At 40.5% G+C, this 21,445-nt stretch overlaps 3 protein-coding genes across 3 annotated transcripts; 1 reads left to right on the forward strand and 2 right to left on the reverse strand.

Annotated features, from left to right (window-relative positions):
• Window positions 1-253: 253 nt before the first annotated feature.
• rfc5 (replication factor C (activator 1) 5) lies at window positions 254-6,199 on the forward strand. The gene is made up of 11 exons (XM_070833565.1): window positions 254-387; window positions 1,227-1,291; window positions 1,521-1,657; window positions 1,799-1,878; window positions 1,971-2,044; window positions 2,984-3,143; window positions 3,389-3,470; window positions 3,626-3,755; window positions 4,205-4,282; window positions 4,835-4,889; window positions 5,335-6,199. Exons 1-11 carry the CDS (start codon window positions 341-343, stop codon window positions 5,432-5,434), a joined length of 1,008 nt encoding a protein of 335 aa, XP_070689666.1. The 5' UTR covers window positions 254-340; the 3' UTR covers window positions 5,435-6,199.
• Window positions 5,817-12,405, reverse strand: wsb2 (WD repeat and SOCS box containing 2). The gene is made up of 9 exons (XM_070833564.1): window positions 12,212-12,405; window positions 11,931-12,099; window positions 10,581-10,786; window positions 10,353-10,484; window positions 8,755-8,855; window positions 7,561-7,757; window positions 7,285-7,374; window positions 7,067-7,183; window positions 5,817-6,774 (listed from the first exon to the last, which is right to left on the reverse strand). The coding sequence occupies exons 1-9, from the start codon at window positions 12,252-12,254 to the stop codon at window positions 6,564-6,566; spliced, it is 1,266 nt and encodes a 421-aa protein (XP_070689665.1). The 5' UTR covers window positions 12,255-12,405; the 3' UTR covers window positions 5,817-6,563.
• A 1,382-nt stretch (window positions 12,406-13,787) lies between these two features.
• Window positions 13,788-21,445, reverse strand: vsig10 (V-set and immunoglobulin domain containing 10). The gene is made up of 9 exons (XM_070834169.1): window positions 21,192-21,445; window positions 20,772-21,083; window positions 19,233-19,538; window positions 17,460-17,750; window positions 15,557-15,841; window positions 15,133-15,246; window positions 14,922-14,934; window positions 14,213-14,355; window positions 13,788-14,122 (listed from the first exon to the last, which is right to left on the reverse strand). The coding sequence occupies exons 1-9, from the start codon at window positions 21,241-21,243 to the stop codon at window positions 14,028-14,030; spliced, it is 1,611 nt and encodes a 536-aa protein (XP_070690270.1). The 5' UTR covers window positions 21,244-21,445; the 3' UTR covers window positions 13,788-14,027.

Consider the following 21,445-nt stretch of genomic DNA (forward strand, 5'->3'; position numbering starts at 1 on the left):
ATGTTTTCAAGAATGTATTTATTCCAGAATGTTATCTATAAAGTGGATTCAAATATATGCATGCATGGTATGTTATTTTTTAAAGTAGGCCCTATATATTGTATGTCTTAAACATATCTTTTTTATCCTTAAACCACACACTTTTTACAGTGGCCACTCTCGTCATAGAGACCCCGCCCATAGGAGCGGACAAAGTGATCTAATTGGTTGTACGCCGTGACGTCGACGCACATTTTGTTGTGGAGCGCGCCAAAGACGGTCCCCAACAGTAAACGATTAGTGTTCATAACTTTGAAAGTATTTAACCCTCATTGGAGCCAAATTCCCTGCCAAAGAACACATGGCTTCTACTAGTAAAGCGCCGCTACAGTCAAGAAACCTACCATGGTGAGCTGAAATGGCTGTTTGTCACAGATGGGTTACAATAGTTAGTGCTAGCAAGCTAACCTGACTACTACTGTGAATTCAAGCTAACAGCTCGCCGTATTATGTAGATGCATTTTAGCATTTCCGGTATATTCACATAACTGTAGACTCTTATCCTTTAGAAGTAAACATTTAATCAGGAGCTACATGAGCTCCTCTTGAATTCGGCAAACATAATAAACGTTTTAAAGCATCAAGCATCGCCTAGTTGCCACTTAACCCAACTAGCTCATCGGAAATGCTACAGCGTCTACTGTGAAATCATTATCAAGTTCATATTTTGCTTAAGATATTGGTGAAAAATATAGATGCCGAATTGAAAAGTGACCCTCAGCAATTTGAAATGTTTAACGGAAGTTAAAGGCTTTTGCATACTTACCCATGCCTTGGGAGCTGGATCTCTCCTTCATTGTGGTGCTCCCGGAGGTTCCTCTTTTCCCATTGGGTTTTTTGAGTTTTTCCTTCCCGAAGAAGGAGGGTCATTAAGGGCAGGTGATGCCTCGGACTGATCCATTGGCCTCATCGACTGTTGGACTCTTTATTAGATTGTTTGTTCAATCAATGAACTCTGTAAAGCACTGTGAGACAACTCTGTTGTGATATTGAGCTATACAAATAAATTGAATTGAAAATTGAATTATGAGTAAGATTTTTAAAATTAGACAATTTTTCAATGGAGGTCGTTCTGTACGTCTGTACCAGTATGTAGAGGGTGATACTTTTGGAGGTTAACCAAGTTCTGCTGTACCTACAATGTTAAGGCAAATTGATGGACAATGTGTTTCTGCTCTGTATTCCAGGGTTGAAAAATACAGACCACAGAAACTTGATGATCTGATCTCGCACAAAGATATTTTAAGCACCAGTAAGTATATGGACTGCTAGAATAAATGTATATAATCCTCATTTCTAAACCCTCAACAGGTTTCACCAGTAACATTTAATAGTATATAAATCTGAATTAAAAAGTGGTAAGATAATTATTTTATTAAACTGATAAATGTGTTGGTATAAAGTTTACATCAAGTTGTTCCTCGTGATTAGATTAAATGACTGTTAATTTTGTTTCCTTTACAACTGTTTCACCTCCTCAGTCCAGAGGTTTATCAGTGAGGACAAGCTGCCCCATCTCTTGTTCTATGGGCCCCCTGGAACGGGCAAAACCTCCACCATCCTCGCCTGTGCCAAGCAGTTGTACAAGGACAAAGAGTTCAACTCCATGGTGCTGGAGGTACACAACAACTCCTCGTTCCAAGCTTTTGGTTTACTGGGATCATATGAAGGCTGACGTTTGTCTTTGCAGCTGACATCTTTGACAGTTTTTGGATCTTGTGACCGTTTGATTTGATGTTTGAGTATTTTTGTTGTGCAGCTAAATGCATCAGACGACAGAGGTATTGATGTTGTACGAGGGCCTATTCTGAGTTTTGCCAGCACCAGGACCATCTTCAAGTAAGACCAAGAATCTATTCAGAAATGAATGCTCGTAATGCTCTTTCCTTCCTATCTGCAGCCCATAACTTTCCGTGCCTCTTGTCCTTCAGGAAAGGCTTCAAATTGGTGATACTGGATGAGGCTGATGCCATGACCCAGGATGCCCAGAATGCATTGCGGCGAGGTAGGCCATCTGTTCGGCCGGGCGTTGCCCACTGTGAGCCGCACGGCTCACTGAGCAGCCAGACAAATTGCTGCTGGTGAATTACAGGGTATCTGCTTGCACACACCGGTATTTGTTTTAGAAGCCAATACCTGTGTGAATATTGGGTTTTAACCATTGACTGAGTTACACTGTAACAGTTGTCTTTGGTTATTGTGTGTAACATAAGCTTGTGTGATCATAAAGCATTGATTTTTTTTTGCTGCTCAGTGCAATGTTGCAGCTGTAAGTGGTTGTTTCAGAGTGCATTTGTATAATGGAGTGGTTTGTTGCAGATTTAGTGATTGCTGCACAGTTAAACAAAGAATATTGAAAGTGCAATATTAGTAACAGATCACTGAAACGTCCCAGTGAGAAGGCTGACAATCTTTATACAGATAATTGATCCTAGTCAGGTTATTTAGAACAGAACAGGTATTGTGTTTTAATATTTTATATCTAAAATCAGAATTACAAGGCCTTTATTTTTATTGTATAGAATACAATTAAATTAGGAGTGCTACTCCTGATAAGTGCAATAAAAATATTATTTATTTATTTAAATGACCACAATGTCCAACTTGATGAATTTGCATGAACTACTTTCAGTTTCTAACAGGCAACATGCTGTCCATAAACACTTAGTGAAGCACCATGACACAGCAAAGTGCTTTAAGTGACAGCAATATGTCAAAATGATATAAAAATGACACAATGGCAGTAAGAAAAGGATGTTTTTCTAAAGTGAACCAGACAATAAGTTTGGTCTTTATGGAAAGCGTCTTGAGATAACACTGTTATGAATTGGCGCTATATAAATAAAGACTGATTGATTGAATTGTAAGAGTGGACTTTGAGAAGACCGAGGCATGGGATTTAATTTACTTTTAATTTCTCTCTGTCTATCTCTATCTCTCTCAGTGATTGAGAAGTTTACAGAAAACACTCGATTCTGTCTGATCTGCAACTACCTGTCCAAGATCATCCCGGCACTGCAGTCTCGCTGCACCAGGTTTCGCTTTGGCCCGCTGTCCCCGGACCAGATGATCCCTCGCCTGGAGCATGTAATTCAGCAGGAGAGGTCAGTTCCTATGAGTGTGTGCGTGTGAATATTGGGAATGTTTCTACTCCTTCTACTGCTAAAACAATCTGAGGTAGAAGGTGTTCATCCTGGGAAAACTAGTGACACCATGCACAGAAATTGCTTTGCTCAAAACAATTATTTTTGCAGACATTAATACATTTGTTTACTTATTAAACATGTTACACAGTTTAGCTTTACATTGACCCTATTGTTCATTGAAAGAGTGAATGTTTTTGTGGCAGCATCGACATAACTCCAGATGGAATGAAGGCCATTGTGACTTTATCGTCAGGTGATATGAGAAGATCTCTCAATATACTGCAGGTACAACCAAAAGCTCATTTTCATTTTCAAAAGCAAGTTTCATTACTTTCATTCATAGTTTGTTTTAAAACTGCAAAAATAACAAATGCATTCCACTTGTTGTTTTCCTATAAGGGTAATCTGTACTAACTGCTATCCACCTCCTATGATTTCAGAGCACCAGTATGGCATACGGGAAGGTCACAGAGGACACAGTGTACACCTGCACGGGTCACCCCCTCCGCTCAGACATAGCCAACATCCTTGACTGGTCCCTCAACAAAGACTTCACCTCAACATACAAGCGTATCCTTCACCTTGCCTTGTCTTTCAGAATAATACACATACTGTAGAATGATCAGTCTATATTTATGTTTCATATAATCTACAGGGTTCCCCCCCCCCCCCCCCGTCTTGTGAAATGTAAACCAGTGTGTTTGGTATTCTGCACAGTCCAGAAAGAGACAGACATCCTGAATTTGCTTTCGTATTTGAAACTGATAATAGCGTTAGGTTGATAGATAGATAGTTAAACGATCATCAAATCTATTGGTAAATTCAGTTTCAAACACGACTGATTGGCATTCAGACGACGTAAAATTAGACTTTGACACATTTACCAATATCACCCATGCTTATACATGTTTTGCATTGTGCGAAATGAAGTTTTGGGATTTGATTGAATGAACTTCTCATAATGTAAAACAAGGTACCAGCTCTGTTAGTGTTGCAATTCCTTAACACCTTTGTCACAGAAATCCTTCAGCTCAAGACTTTGAAAGGTTTGGCCCTGCATGATATCCTCACCGAGGTTCACCTGCTCATTCACAGAGGTAAGGCCCTGCAAAGACATGTAAAAAAAAATGTTTGTTTAATACCTGGTACTATGTTAGTGTTTTCAGTGTGTTAACCAAAGAATGGGTTTTCCCTGTAGGAGCAATTGCCTGAGCTGCTGTTGGTTACTGTGTATTGTACTTGCAGGTTACATCCTACTGCTATCTAGAGGGTTCATGTATTTAACATTTCTCCATTTAGATGCCTTCCAGGTCTCTTGGCTTTAGCAGTTGCATGTCTTTGGAGTTATGTGTGTCAAATGATTTTATAACGTAGCTGGAGAACCAGCGGATCTCTGTTAGAAACATCTTCATTTTGACTGGGGTTGCTATTTATGTCTTCTGTTAACAAAGGTTTAAGATCATGACCCTGGGATGTGATTTTGTTTTTCCTCCTAGGCATGCTTTTTTTTGGTTGATCTTTTTCAACTTTTATGTCTTTCAGTAGTTTGTGACAAGTATCTGTATTTTACAAGTAGAAGTATTTGTACAATCATAACAAGATTGTACAAATTTTACAGTCTTTTTTTTTTTCTCTCTCCCCTTTTCAAGTTGACTTTCCTCCAGCTATTCGGATCGGTCTGCTCATCAAGTTGGCTGACATCGAGTAAGTGAGATCGCTCATTCCTTCTGCCTCCTTTTTACAGAAAGGAAAAGATTAGATTACATACAAGTAATTGAATTTGGGAACCATTTCAAGTGTGAGTAAAAATTAACGCTAAAATGTATAATATCAATACATGATATATAACAACGGTGACGTTAGCTTGCTGCTTCCAGCCTGCACTCAGTGCTTTGGGGCCAGGCCAACATTATTGTAACGTTAGCTGACAGAAAAAGAGGAAGGCAAGTACAGGAACAGGTGAGCATCACATAGTGCCCCCTGGGAAATGTAGTTTTATGTAGGGCAATTAAGAATTGCCCAGAGAACCTGATATGGTGAAGGAAGAAAAGAGTACCAGCAGCTTGAGAGAAGTGCTGGTGCACAAGAAAAAGTGCCTACCCACTTCAAGCACTGTGGTCTTTGGTCTTATCGTGTGTCTCTTCCTCAGACACAGACTCGCCTCAGGAACAGATGAGAAGATCCAGCTGAGCTCCATGGTTGCAGCTTTCCAGGCAGTGAGAGACCTGGTGGTCAGCGAGGCCTCCTAGATACAGTAACTGCTCTGCCCCCCAACAAACATTCTGTTTCTCGACTGCAAATCACTGGTGGACAGAAATTTGGCCATACAATTTTTGATGACCATCACATCTATTTGTACCACAACGAAAGTAATGTATCATCCGAAATTCAGGGGATGTTTAAGTGGGCTTTCATGTCTTGCTGTGCCATCTTGCTGCTTTCTGTCAATGTAACAAAAAAACCTTTAAACAGTTTATCCAAAATCTGGCCGTGTCCCAGGTTCTTTTTGGAAATGTGGGTGCTCCCTGTGGCTGCGGTGTGCAATGATGCTATGAAGAGCTGAGAACAGGTTAAGCCAAACAAGTGATTTTTCACCGACTGGTACACTTTCATGATGAGAAATCAAAGCAGTCAGTTGGGGAGTTTGTTTATTAAGAAGAAAAAAAAAGCCCTGAAGTGTTCACTACATGGTTGCCCACCACCGCTCCAGAGTTGGTGCACAGTGCAGCCACAAATGCTAACAGCTATCTGAGTCACTCCCATCTACATACAAACTGAACAAAATGGAAGGCAGTCATTTGTAACTCGAGCACCAAAAGAAAAATCTATCCTTTGGGCACTTAAAATATGGAGAACTGTAAATTCAGTTACCTGTGTAGGATTAACACATAGCCAACCATTCATCCATTGAACAAGCTGTAATGTTACAAATAAATTTCATATACAATTGTGTAAGAATACATCTTGGACATGTACAAGTGTTTGAATCTGTTTAATAAAACTATTTCCTAGAAGTCCAGTTTTTGTTTATTAATTAATGTGCTGATACAGTAGCTGTGCATGTGCTGTTTTATAATAAACACAGGAATTAGAAACACATTTGATATTTACACAATAAATTAAGCATATAAAATTGTGATATTCAAGTAAAGCATGTGAACATAGAATTTTCTGCATCCTTTTACAGTAGTAGTGCAATAAATGAAATTCTTAGTAATGTATCTAATGTAAAATTACAATAAGAAATGCCTCCTGTGCTAAATCAAGCATTGAAAGCATCTCTTAATCAGCAAACAAAGAAGGCATTTTTTTTTCTTTTTATTGTGACAGTACCTGACAATCACTCGCTGTAAATGTTGCATTGGTTAATTTTCCTATTCAACCATCCCACTCTTCATCTGAGGAGCAGCAGGTCTTGAGGCGGTCGGGGATGTTCCTGTAGGTGAGGTACTCGAGGATCCTCTTGGGGAGAGGCAGCGGCTCCATCTGGTGCGTGGAGACGGAGTGGCGCAGGATGGATCGGCACAGGTGGCTCAGGCTGGGCACCGTCCTGGGCGCCCTCCAGAACCTCACGTGGCCATCTCTGGTTCTGTCACGTGAGGGTATGGTCAGTGTTACAGTTATATGGTGGCCAAGAAACGCATGCAAACTGCAAGATGATGCTGAACTGACATTTGAAGAGCAGGCTTTGGGAAATTAGCTTTTTTTTTTTTTGTGGTTCAAGTTGCAGGGATGGATTAAGAAGTTCTACGTGTGCTCATTGTCATGCAAGTCGGCCACCATTGACATCCATTCTGACCTCTGCCACCACCCTTCACAAGATATTTCTACAGCCACCTTTCACGCCTACAATCAGTTAGGTAACACATGAGGATTATTACCCTGTGGCGACCACTCCCCCCTGTGGATGGTAGTTGCAGCAGAGTCCATTGGCGTCTCGGTCCGCTTTCGTCTGCATCACCATCCCTTTCTTTCCCGGCTCCCAGATCCGAAGTGCTCTGCGAACGCAACACACCAGTCTGAAATCACTTTGTCCTGAAACTCCTAGACGATGACATGATATTAAAGACATGGGAGATGTCACTGATAAATCACTCACCTGTCATCAGTCACGATGGCCAAGTGCAAACCGTTAGGTGAGAACTGTATTGCTGAGATTTGATTTTGGCCGTAATCTTCATAGTAGTCCCTGTGGATACACGAAACAGGAGTTTTTAAGAATGATATTGCTTGGAGCTAAGCCTTCATATGTGCCTCTGATGCATTTGCCCTCAATGTGAAGGGTCACTTGTGCACAGGATATGAGTTTCAGGATTCCAATTGCCTTCAATTTCCAACACAGAATATTCAGTGCATTTTGAGACTGTAAACCTACACCAGAGTGGCCAGTTTCTCTGCAGTGTACGGGTCCCAGAGGTCGATCCACCAGCTTGAGCCGCTGAAGGCAGCGGTGGCGAGCAGCGCCCCGTCAGGGGAGAAGTCGCAGGAAGACAGGAGGTACAAGGTCTTGTGGGTCCCTCCTGTCAGGTTCCTCATGAACGTATATGACCGCAGACTCCACAGACACACCATCTGATGGAGGTAAAATCATGGAGGGGTCAATCAGTCTTTAGATCTTGCTGTATGGACATTTTCATTTGAAGTAATGAGTGTCTGTTTAGTCAAATCTGGTGAATGATTCTAAGTTGCGTAATGACTCCCTGAATGTCAACGGGACAAGCTGAAACATGCTGCAAACCATTTTAAGTGTGATTGTGATCTTAAAGTCTGGTATTACACAATGTTAAGCGTTCTGCTTTTCTTTGCAAGTGAGTATGTGACAAATTAGCAGTTTGACAGGAGTGGGAAGAGCTCCCCGGTGCTCCAACTGTCTCCAAATGAGGAGAACAAAGAATCAAACTGCTCATCTAACAACAACTAAACACAGGAGCAGATGACTACAACCAGATCACTCCATGACAAATGCACCAAATAGCGAACCTTAAAAGCTGTATGTGACTTGGATAAACCCATCTGGACCTTGGGTTAGTGAATAAATGCTACTGCAAATGCAATCTTCCAAAACTGTGAGCCGTCGAAAGGAAATGCTGCTCAAATGATCAGAAAAAACAGGCTTGTCACCAGAAGCTTGTAAAAGCTGATATTGTCCATGAATATTTGCTTAGATAAAAGATCAGGGAGGAAAACCCTTGAGTTAGAAAATAAAATACTCTCCCTTTATCTAACAACTATTCCAGTGTCCTTGAGGAGTAAACTTGATGCAGGATAGTGTTTAATAGTTAATTCTTATCAGCCTACATCACAAAGTTGTGCAACAGGAAAGAGTGTCCCTTTCTTCTGCAGTGACGCGCTGAACACCAATTTGACAATGAACTAATTGAAAAAGACTCCCTAGACTGATCTAGACAGCTTGGAGACTTGTGTTGTCGTTTTAAGTACATAAAAACAACACCAGCACAAGGCAAATTCATATGAAAACTGACCCCCAGGATTGCAGTTTTTGTGTTTGTGTTGTTACGCGTGGCTTCACCTTGAATATAAAACATACTGTTACAATGACATAACTCACTCTGTCAAATCTCCCGACAGAAGCGATCATGCTGCAGTCTGAAGATACGCTGCAGCAGCTGATCCAGTCTTTATGGCCGGAGAGCACGTGCACCTTTTTACCTACAACAGCCAGAAAAAAAGACAGTCGAATTGAACTGAATGAGGCAGACAGCAAAAGCATCACTAAAAACAAACAAAAAAAAAAGTGGTGGCAAATATAACTCCTATGTGTGTGAACATGAACATTTGTTTGCTTTAACCTCTTCCATTGGAGCAGAAGGTTTGGTTCAGTTGGACTGCACGGTGGCGAAACACACAGGCGAAGTGATAAATACACAGAAAGAAGTAGGAAATATTTAACTGATGATTCCAAACCTGAAAATTGCACACCCTGAATGCTTATTTCACACCATTTATCAGTGCATACCCAGAGCCTGTAGGCTGATTTCCAGCATCACAGACAGCCATGGTTTCAGTCAATATCAATGCAGCGTGAAAATTCAGTTTGCAGAGACTTGAAACTTGTTTGGCAACTCACAGTGAGCATTTCATGTTTGTGCAGGGCCGGTTTAACATGGGTGCTTCAACAAGGATGCTTCAAGATTTGACAAGTCAGTCGGCTCCCGAACAAAACGTGCATTTATGAGCAATGTCTGTGAATCAAAACGGAGTGCAAGACAATTGTAAATCAATACACCGTAAATCTATAATGTGGCATTAACAGCTTTGTGAATACCAAAGAACTGAGCTCGAAAAGGTCATTCCTGAAGACCTGAAGCTGTGAGAAAAGGCCGGACCTTGTCTTAGTTTGTCAGATTATAAGATTGCTTTACAGAAGCGTCATGTCTCATATGTCAGATCCTCCCTCATGTGCTTGATTCTTATCGGCATCAAGTGAAACCATGAGCTGCCTGAAAGGCTGGAAATCAACATAAAAACACGCCGTACGCTTTGGGAAACGGTGAACAGATGATATCTCATAATCAGGGTTCACAGCTTTTTAAGGGGTAAGATTGAAAACACTTGAAGCCTTTATCTACATTGTTACTATAAATGCAATGGTGAAAAATACAGCTTGCAGAATTCCTTTATATCCACAGCAATCAATATATATTGTCACTTGATTTATTTTGCCAGCTGTTTGTATTCACTTTGGATGTTTTGATCGTTATCTGGTGTGAGACGCCTCGAGACACCAAACAAATACGACGACTGGATCAATTCATTTCAACTATCGACCAGTTTTTGGTTTATTTGAGTAATTGTGTCTATAAAACACTAGACTATGTTAAAAAAATCAAACATTTTTAAGGAGTAAATATTGAAATTGAAGCATATTCCTGAATTTGGAAATAAAACGGTTAACATTAAGCATTTTCCAAACTTTCAAGACTTTGTACAAAGCCTTCATAATGTCAGGACTCTTTTTAGTAACGTCCACCCTGAATGTAAACAAATGCTATTTCCTTAAACTATTTACTTATGAAACTGAGTGTTTGCATTGCATTTTGATAAGTAAACAATAGAGTCTATCAGGATTCTTTGTGAAAACTCAATAATATTTTGAGTTCCTGAAGAAGTGCTCTGGATTAAACTAAAAACCTGCACGTACAGCACCTTTCTGAGCCAGGTCCCAAATCCTCAAAGTCTTGTCCCGAGAAGATGATATGAGCGTGAGTGTCCCGTTCTGAGGGAAGATCAGGTCCCTCACAACGCCTTCGTGGCCATGGAGATCAAACACAGCATCGCCTGAAAAACACATAAAAAGCATTTTCAAATCTACTGCGACAGACTCGTGATATCAGAAAACAACGCAGGTAACACCCTCAGCGGTGGAAAACTCACCTGTTAACACGTTCCAGATTTTGATCACTCCGTTCTCCAAGCCTGTGGCCAGAAGCAGGCTGCTGTTCCCTTTCGATGTTGCTTTAGCTGGACGTGCCGCTGCTGCAGACGGTTTCGGAGGTCTGGGTCCGAAGGCGAGGCCCCACACTGGATGACCACAGCTGAAGCTCTTGTCTCCTCTGTCGGTGTCTCCGTTTTGACTTTCTCTGTGGGTGAGGAGAGCATCAAGTATGCAGATACAATAAGGAGAAAAAAAAAAAAAAAGCTCACTTTGAGGTGGCGTGAAGCTAGAACTGATGATTATATGATGCTGCGGTTGGAAACATCATAATCAGAATTACAACAGGTTAAAAACAAAGCAAGAGCAAAGTTAATATAACTGAATTTTCTGGTTCTAACGTTTATAGTTTTAATGGGGAAAAAAAAGGAGCTGACAGCATCCGTTTGATTTGATTCTCTACATATTGCTCCTGACTTTGTTTTTCTGACTTTTAATGCTTCATGTTATCATGGGCTGGTCTATAAACATTAAAGGAGGAGGAGGATCAAGAAACCAAAAATGTATCCACAAAGGAGAAGGAGAGGGAGAACTGTCCATTATCAAAAGTTGGCAAAGAATATCAGCCCCTTATTCTTTGATCACATATTTTCTTCTCTCAGCTTTGTTTCATTTTCTAATGTGTCTAAACAGGTATTGTTTTGGTGTTTAGCAGGCATCATATTGGCCCTGATGAACACACAGAGCTAAAAGGAGAAGGAAACCTTTTTTCGGCACTTGACATCACTTGGCAAAATGACAGACACTTGGGTTAAAGGCCTGTTTTAAGGAGAAAAAAAAAGGTAAATCATATGGTATAGTAAAGGGTTCAATAATAGATATAGCCACTGAAATAACTACATGAATAAATGCAAACAAAATGTTAATATGTAATATATTCAGGAAATGGTGAAATAATCTAATAGATTTATTTTTCATTTTATCCTGCTGTTCTGTCCAAAGTCTGTTTCTGTTGTACAAGCACACTGATATTAGCATCATCGTTTATTTCATATTTTTATTTATTTTATTTAGTTAGTTGGTTAGTTTATTGGCCACTACGGGTCTCCAAAGCTTGCCAACAAACTGGTGACAGTCTTTGGGGCATTTTATTGTATTTTTTACCCATTCTGCAGGTTATAAATCTATGGTTATATTTCCATTCTTTACTTCAAGTTGTGACTGATGTTTAAATAAATAAGTAAAGAAAAAAGAATATCCCAACATGGCTTGATTTGTCACACTGCCACCCACAGGGAACCGGTGACACCTGAATGCGTCACGCATGTATTAAAACGTACAGGTGAACGTACTCGGAGTCTAGAGGCCAGGCGACCACCCACACGATCCCGTGTCCCATCGACCAGGCGAACCACGCTCCGTCCGGGGAGAAGTCCACGCTCCACGTCTCGCACCCCGCCCGGCCCTCCAAGGACGGGGGCCGTCTGGTCTTCAGCTCCAGGATGAGAGCCGGGTCGGACGCTGGATTGGGGGGGGGGGGACAGAACAGATTGATCAGGTCCAGGTCGGAGCACCTTTTCCTGCCGGTTTCTCAAGATAAGGCTCGGATATTATTCCTAAAAATATGACTTACGCGTCGGTTGCAGCTCCGCGCTGCTGTCCGTGGAGCACATCATCGTTTTCCGCTTCACATCCTCCGCTTTACCGCCGACTTCCTGAAGCTGTCCTCCGTGTCTGGGCCATTTACATGAGACGCTGTCGATCTGGGACCGCGATTCCCTGTCCGCTGTGCGAGCGACAAACAAAATGTTCAGCTGATTTCCTGTTTTTTTCTGAGTCACTACTTTGTACCATTGGCTACGACGTTGTCCAACGTATTCACGTTTTTCCTTTAATTACGTAACCTCGCTAAGACACGCCACGCCCCCTCGTGAAGTTATAACACAGGCTATTGATCCCTTTGGTTTCTACTGATAAACATTTATGACACGAAGACACTGAGACAACTGATATCCAGGGAATTAAAATATGATGGTCAGCTTAGATGGTTGGAATAAAGAACGTTATTTTGTATTAAATACACAGTGTGTCAGAGAAAAGTGTAAAATTACTTCCCAAAACATACTTTATTTATCACTGCATTAGTTTGGCTTGGTTTATATCTCCAGTTTATGCCATTTTAAAAACAGCAAAATAATAGGAATTAAATTTAATCAATTAAAGGATTTCACATCAATAAAAATATCCATTATTTTCCAACAGGTTAGTTTACTGTGATGGTATTTTCTCAGGCTCCCACCTTTAAATCCAGATTTAAATCTCGCACTTACATCTTGACCTTGTGTTTATTTTTCCATGTCATTTCTTTCTAAAAATGTTTTTCTTAACCCTCCACTCCACACCTGAATTGCCTTTGTCTATTAAATGTGCTACAAAAAGAAACCTTACCTTGTATCTTTATACTTTTTATGTTCTAAAGTGTCTTTGTGTTAATTTTAAAGTGCTGTAAAAGAATCTTGACTGATTTTCATTATAACAGAACATATCCACTAGACTTGGCTCTGACTACCTAATAGATAATGATCTACTTTGAATTAAGCATTGCTATTCGTGTAAAACATTCTTTTAATTTTAGGGCTGCAACTAACTATTACTTGCGCTGAATCCTTTGGCCAATAAAATGTCCTCACTTTCCTGAATTGTCTTGTTTTGCAGAACAGTTTGACGACAGTACGAAAGATATTAATTTTACTTTCACATAAGACAAAGAAAAATGTCAAAGCCAAACAACTGAGTGAGGGAGTGTTTGGTATTTTTGCATGAAAAGTGACATAAATGGTTCATCAATTAACATAATAGGAATAATTATCTGTATATCAAGTCATTATCTATGTAATCATTTCAGTTCTACTTATAGTTTTATCTATAGTTTAAATATTTACAAAGAGCAAATTCATGCCAAAAACAACTAACTGACCAATACTGAAACACTGGAGTTTCATCCTTCATTATGTTCTACACAATAGAACCGAAGACGGCTGAAAAACTGACTCCACCACATTTTTAAGCTGTCTCGAGTTGCATTCTAGTCATAGTTCATCCATAAGTGTACGATACAGGGTGGAGGCGTGCACTAATCAATGAACAGGGAGTTAGTTATGGATGATCAAAGCTGTTGTTTAACCTCTAGAATAATACCAACAATCACATTTGGTTTAAACAGCTTCATTTACTGCATGAACCTCTATGTCAGAGCAACATATTCAAAATGTACAAACAAATCAATCATAGAAATAAGCTTACAAAAATTCAAAACCCTGTTTTTAAAAAATGACAAATTAGAATTGTTTTTTTTTTTTTTTTTACATGCGTCTTCCACCGATTCAGTTCACATTCTCATTGGGAGTAAATGGTATTTACCTAAAATAAAGCATTTAATCTAGAAACACCTAAAATGTTACAAGATCCACTGACTCTTCTGTCGGGACACTTTCTTCCTCCTGCTGTGGACTTGTGTCAGCATTTTCTGCATCCTCGTGATCACCTAAGAAAAAAAAGGGACATTTTAACATTACAAAACATTTTCCCGCTCCATTTACAAACCATAAAAATCAATGCCATGATGGGGTCATACTCGACGGGATTCGATGTATCTGGACGAGCGTCGTGTGGTGTCCGTTGGTTAACGGGGGCAGCCGGGGAACGGCGTCTTGAAAGATCTGCTCGTCATCAGACTCCACCAGACTCAGCACGTCTCCTCTGTCCTCCTCCATTTGCCTACAGGGCAGCGACATCAGTGTGACATTAGAGTGCACATGCAGGTAAGAGTAGTCCATGCACGTACACGGAGAACATGCAAACAAAGAACCCAAACACCCAAATCGAAAGAACACAGATGTAAGCAATTTATTCTTCCAAAAAACCTGCTTTGCAAATGATGAAGGAAATGCATTAAAACACATTTATCAGGTCTCAAGAACACACTCAGTTTGTTTTGGTGAGAAACACTGAATGTGAACAATATTTACAACAAAAAAAAAAACTCCACAGGGTACCTTTAAGTTTACTCAGAGATGTCAACAAGCTAAATAACTGCTTATTGTTGACACATTTGCCCCAAAATGCAATGCACAATGGACATTTGACACAGTTTTATACTTATATGTGCCAAATAGTGAGACAAGACACAACTTCTGACTACTTGATTCAGAGACAATATAATAAACTACTGTACAAGACATTTATAATGAAACCCAGATTGCAGTGAACACTGGTATTTAATGGACTGGATCACTAAAATGAGCACGCACTGCCTATTAGAGAAGTAAATTTGAGATACTCACCCAAAGCCGCTTCCTGAAACAAAAATATGAACAGAAATAGTAAAAATAGTATAAGTGGATTTTTATGATTTATATGTTCTCGTGTACAACATTACAGATGTAGTATAGGAAATTCTAATGTGTGCACAGAATGATAAATTGGGGCAGAATCATTGGAGTTGCATGCATTAGTGACTTCTGTGCTTATGTTGCAGAGGTCAGCAGCAGTTACCCAGGCAAATTCGGTGCCGGCTGGAGTAAATTGTTTTAGCCACGATTGCGGCTGATCCCACGATCAGCGCGGCTATGAAGATCCCGATGATGGCTCCTGTGTACTCCGAGGAGGCTGTCGAGACAAAACAAGACGACAGGAGAGGACTATGAAGAAGAAAAAGGGAGGAGCATCAGGTTTATCAGCATTCCAGAGGTGGAGTTGACACCTGCTGTGACTGGCTTATTGTTTGCCAAGAACTGAATGTTCAACGCGCTGTTTGGTGCTCATCCTCCTCTCTCACGTTTTCATTTGTTTACATTCTTTAAATTGTTAACCTCTCTTCCTGTTGCTATTTCACAAAAATGCACCTATATGCAAATGGTTTCTTTCCTGTGCATGTGAGCATATTGCAGCCAAACCCTTCCATTCATCCCAAACTCACTCCTCACAGTGAGGTAGACTTCCAGTTCACGGACAGCGAGAGGGTTCTCGCTGCGGCAGAAGTAGGCGCCTTCGTCGTCTTTGCTGATGTTGAATATGGTCAGCCTGAGGACGGGGCCTTCCACAGACAGGGCGTACTTCGATCCGGGCACAATGCCCTCCTGCTGGACCCCTTTTGTCCACGTGGTGTTTGCGGGGGGGAAGGACACGGCCTCAGTGCAGGTTAGGGCCACGCTGGACGCCTCCAGAGCCGTGACCAGCGGCTCGCCTTCAGGGTACGGAGGCTCTGTTAGAGAGGGACAAACACCGAAATGTTTTCAGACTCATATTCTTTTAAATATGATTTGTCCAGATTTGTCTTTCAGTACTGTAAGAGTTGACTTTTATTCTCGTTGGCCCCAGAGGAAGCCATAGTGAGGTAAATGCCATGTAGTGCTGAAATGATTAGTTGATTTGACCAACAGAAAAATGTATAATATGATATCTAATTAAATTGTCTGAAGGAAGAGCACACTGTTTTGGGAAATATTCTTGCAGAGAGTTAGATGAGAGAATCCAGACCACTCTCATGTCTGTATGGCAACATGTAGAGTAGATCAGTAGATCCTTATATCTAAGAAAATGGAACCAGTAAATGTTTGGCATTTTTTTCTTGAAAAATGCTTGAAAATATTAAAAGTAAAAGTTTTCATAAATATGCATTGGTTGAATCATTACTGTGTTATATCAATAATGAAGGAGTACATTTTGTATAACAATGTGTCAAATTTTGCTTTAAGGGAGCGTTGTGCTGACAGGTAAATTATATCATTTGATAAAAGACACATCATGCGATCAAAGCTTTACAAACATCAAAGATTGCAGATAAGCTAAGCAACTGTTTTGACTGTCACACTCTTTGTGTTGTCTCAGTGTTTGCACTGTCCTGCCCTGTGAGGATAACCCTTACACTACTTAGTGACTCACTCACTAACTATACACGTGTCCTCATGGGCACGCTACCAACTGTGTCTCTCTGGCTGTGCTTGCATTCACATCGGTGCTTAAAATGAAAGGTAAACTAATTAAGAGAATATTAATAAAACAGAGAATTTTAAAAAAGGAGCATTTGAACATCTAAATCTTAATTCTGTTCGAGTAAAGTTTATATTGTGAGCAGAGTGCTGTGACAAAGACGTGGAGCAAATGACAACTATTGCAGTGTCTGTTACTCAGATAGATCTCAGCTGTGAACAATTTTCATTGGAACTACTTTCCACCAAGTAAGTAGTTCCTTTGAGTTATGTGGATTATGCAGTGCAAAAGGGATGCATTAATAGAGAGAAATATCTCTTTAGATTCTTTTAAATTTTTATCAATGTATATAAAGAAGTTTATCAATGCCGTAAATGAGGGAAACAATCCTACTGAGCTTCACTGCAATGGGGTGCAGCCAGAAATCTCATAAACCTATGATATACCTTATACCAATGTTATCTGCATGGCTAGATGCCATACTTAAGTGTCCCTGTTATTCTGGATAATCCACAAAGCTCACCATGGACAGTTTTTTTTTTTTACGGAATATCTCTTTGTTTCCACAGCGTTATGCTTCTGCAAAATTTCTTTAATACGCTTTTTCATTATCGTGAGCCCCAAAAAGGGACAGAAACCTCAATCTCAAAACCTGAACAAATAAAACAAAACCTATCTCCCACAAGTGGTAATTGAGCACATTTGTTATTTGAGAGTTTGAATGAACCAACCCTTTAAATTAATGTCAATACTGAGTGCAAGTAAACACTGTCTCTCACTGAAGACTCTCAGTGTGGCTGAGGGGCCTCTGAAGAGGAAAGCACATTAAATATTCAGTAGTTGTACATCTCAGGATTGTTAAGGGGCTCATTTGACCACAACATGCTTACTGAGGGTAAACGAACACGACTTCTCTGTCCCTGAAGCCAGCGCTAGGTGCTGGGCCATGCACCTCAGCGTCTGCCCCTCGAACAGCATGGAGCGGTTCAGCGTCACTGACAGGCTGTCTGTCACCTCCGACACATAAACACGTCCTTTCCAGCGAGCTCCTTGGCCACCCTGGTCTTCCCCCCAGCGTAGCGTCGGTGTGGGATACGCTCCGAACCAGGTGCAGCTTAACTGGGCGCGGGAGGGGTCCTCTGCTGGTACCCACATACACTCAGGGTGTCTGCCTGGGACATCTGGTCAGAACAAAAACATCAGTAAGGAACTTACCATGTGATATGACTGCTATGTTTTAAATATACAGTTAATTTTAAATGTTGGAGTTGGCAACTAAACAGTTTATCTGACTTTTTTTCCGCTTATTTCTATTTTCTTTTTTATATCTAGCAGTGAGCGCAAGATACAGGACAGTTACAGTTCATTACACTACAGTTTGCAGGGAATTAGACATATTTAGCACTGATACACTAAGGATAAATAGGAAAAATGGTGAAAAGATCATAACCTATTTCTGTGTCTGTTTCCTGAAAGTAACAATCCCATTGTAACAAAGTAACAATCCCAGTGTCATCATCTTTTCTATGGACATAGCTAAAGTAACAGACCGTTTCTTAAAGCTTCGCTATATGGGATTTCATTATCTCAGAAAAACAAACTACTTGTGCTACTTTGTTAGCTCAAAAGCTCAGCTGAGTCTGTCGCTGGGCAGCAGCTCTGACACAGTTTTCGGTTTCGGCTCACTGAACGATTCACGGACTCACATGCAAGCGTGGCCGTCCCGACAGCCAAAACAAAAGACGGAGAAGCTCGGATTACGACACACAAAGACTAAATGTGACTTCATTCTCTGCTCAGGTCGCCATTACTCCGCTGTACCTTTATCATGCAAAAGGCTGTTTAATGCAATATTAATGTTTTGACTGTTGTATAGAAAACATTTAAGGAGGTAGATACCAAATATTTAAGCATATCTCTAAAATACGAGTGGAATTAAACATCAATACTACTGACATTAAACACGCCACAATTTGCTGAACTGTTATTCACTGAGATGATATCCTTGTCCCTATACCTTTCTTGAAGAGTACTCTGATCTCTGCATTTGTCCTTATTTAAAATAGTTTAGTTTTAGTTTTATCCGCCTCCCTTGACTCCTCTTCTGACTACTGTACTGTCTGTAAATGCTTAAGTTCCTTAAGTAAGTGTTTTTCTCCCTTTTCAGGGTTAGTTCTAGTATTTAGGCCTAGTATTTAATATGTAATTAATTTAATATAAATAATGTTTATATATTTCATTCTCTTTTTTTAGTTTTTTCTTTCTTTTTCTTTTCCTATATTCAGAGGCATTATCCTTCTTTTCTGTTTGGACAAAAAAAAAAAAAGTACTGAAAGTTGGTGCTGAATATCTAATCAGATGCCACTTCCCCAATCAAAATTGGAAACTTTCAACATTTAACACTTTTAACATGTATTTTTTCCTGTAATGATAACACTATTGTTTTAATATCAGACTTAGGTTTTGTATTGGAACCAGTATTGAAACAAAATGCTGCTTTATACATTGCGATATGTTTTATACTTATAAAACCAAGGCTGACTCTTGACATTTCCGACTCCTCCTCTAAATCACAGTCGAATAAATAGAAATAACCACAAAAAAATGCTTTTCTACATCAGAGCAGAGTGGGGTATTCTGGGTACTCGGCTCATAGTACTTACAGTACACTAGCAGCTGTGTGCTCTTATTGGCTGCCTGGTGAGAGATGGTGTTGTGAGCGATGCAGCTGTAAACTCCCTGAGCGCTGGGCTGGATGTCCTCTATCCTGAAGTCTAGCCAGGATCCCGAGGATGACACCAGCGATGCGTTGCTGGACGACGCTCCTCTGAAGGCCCAGGTCAGCTGCTGAGAGGGGTAGGAGGAGCTGGAGCAGTTAAAGGAGACGGTGGCCCCCCAATACACAATGAGCGTCCCGTTGGACAGGGCAGTGGCGGGACCCACGGATGTAGACATGTTTTCTGGGCCACCTGAAAGGAGGACGAGCAGCACATCACAATGGTTCATATTCTCATCAGCCATTAATATCAAGAGTATATTAGAATTAGGGTAAATGACTCGTTTAACTTTCTTAAAACCCTTATTATTGCATGGTAAGTAAAAGTGATAAGCTGATGATACAATTAGCTGCTCGTCAGAAAATTAATTCCTAACTACTTTGATAATCAACTGATTTTTTAAGTTAATTTTTCAAGTAAAACATTTGGTGGTTCTGGCCTGTTTCTCTAACATGACAACTTGTATTTTTTCATGTTTTACGTGATAGTGAACTAAATATCTTTAAATTTCTGACCTTAAATCAGACTAAAAACCTACTTGCACACGTCATTTCTGGCCTTCTATGGACCAAATGCTCAATGGGTTCCTCAAGAAAATACAACAAGATAAATATATAACAGAAAAGTCTTAAGTCAGTTAACAAGCAAAGATGCTGAATAGTAGTACAGCTCCAGGTTGGAGGATTTGCTGCTTTTCTGTTTTCTTTTGTAATCTGAATGTCTTCGGGTTTTTAACTGTTGGTTTGATAAAAAAGTCATTATGAAGACGCCATACCATTTTTTCCCCCACCATTTTTCATTTTATAGACCAAACAATTAATTTAACTAAAAGAACTATTAAACAAATCCTATGACTATATAACGCTGTAAGAGCGGTGTCATGCCACTTTTTAAAAATTATTTATTTATGCATTTATTTATTTTTACAGATTTGCAAAAGTTTTCATGGATTTTAGGTAGATTGGTTTGTCTAAAGTGTAGCCCTGTCATTAGGAAACCTATTTGGCAAAAAAAGAAACAGATGGGCAACTTTTTTTGTCAGGCTAACACGTTGGCTTTTGGCTGTAATCGTAGTGAAAACATCATAAAAAATTGTTCCCTTCATGACACTTTGGAGGATTCACGAGTAATCTAATGATATGATATATACACACCAGTCCCACGGGGCATTTTTCTCTATTGTGCGTTTGCTTTTGCTACTTTAGCACATTTTCCTGATTATACTTATATACTTAAATAACATTGTCAATGAATTTTTACTTGCAACAGCATTTTTAGAGTGTGGTATTAGTACTTGTGTTGAAGTAAAGGACCTGAACACTTCCTCCACCACTGTCTGTCATTTCACTAGTAAAGAAGCTGGAGTTCAAACTAATGAAGGCAGAAAGGTGCAGGTCATCACTGGACATGTGAGCATCCTCTTACTGGCTACTTGAAGCAGCACACGCGCCCTAAAGGTGTTGTTTCCCGGCAGTGCGGAGCTGCACAGGTAGCTGCCCTCATCCCCAGGTATGACCCCCATGATGTTCAGACTCCCGTCATGCAGCACTGCGAGGCGCTGCCCGGCGGGGGAAGAACTCGGGGAAGACGCGCCACCGCTGACGACCTCTCGTCCATTTTTCATCCACGTCGTTGAAGTCGGTGTTACGTTACCGACGGCGTAACACGGAAGTAGAGCGATGTCGCCCGGCGCGGCTGTCAGGGCCGTTTCTGTGGAGCCATTACCCGAAACTGTCGCTTTAATACAGACAGAGAAGCGACGTGAGGAAGGTTGTCAGACACTCCTGTGTGACTCACCTGGCCGTGTGTCCGCCATTTAAATAAATAAATAAATAAAAAACTCACCTGCCGCACGGAGACACAGTTGCAGAAGAGCTGCGACTGCGACTGTCTTCATGGTGACTTTCCAATTGGCTACATGGCGTTGAAGAAAAGGTGAACAAAAGGGCCCCGAGAACAAACCTGTCCGACTAGTCCACCTGTGTGACACTCAGCAGCGCAGTGGACACCAGTCCGCCCATTATAAACCAGCCAAAGGCCACTGGGTAGGCAGGAGGGACCAGTGAGACATGATGGGACTTCTGGCGCTGCTGCTTTGT

This window comes from Pempheris klunzingeri, chromosome 7 (assembly GCF_042242105.1).
Source record: "Pempheris klunzingeri isolate RE-2024b chromosome 7, fPemKlu1.hap1, whole genome shotgun sequence".
In the NCBI taxonomy this organism is placed as follows: domain Eukaryota; kingdom Metazoa; phylum Chordata; class Actinopteri; order Acropomatiformes; family Pempheridae; genus Pempheris; species Pempheris klunzingeri.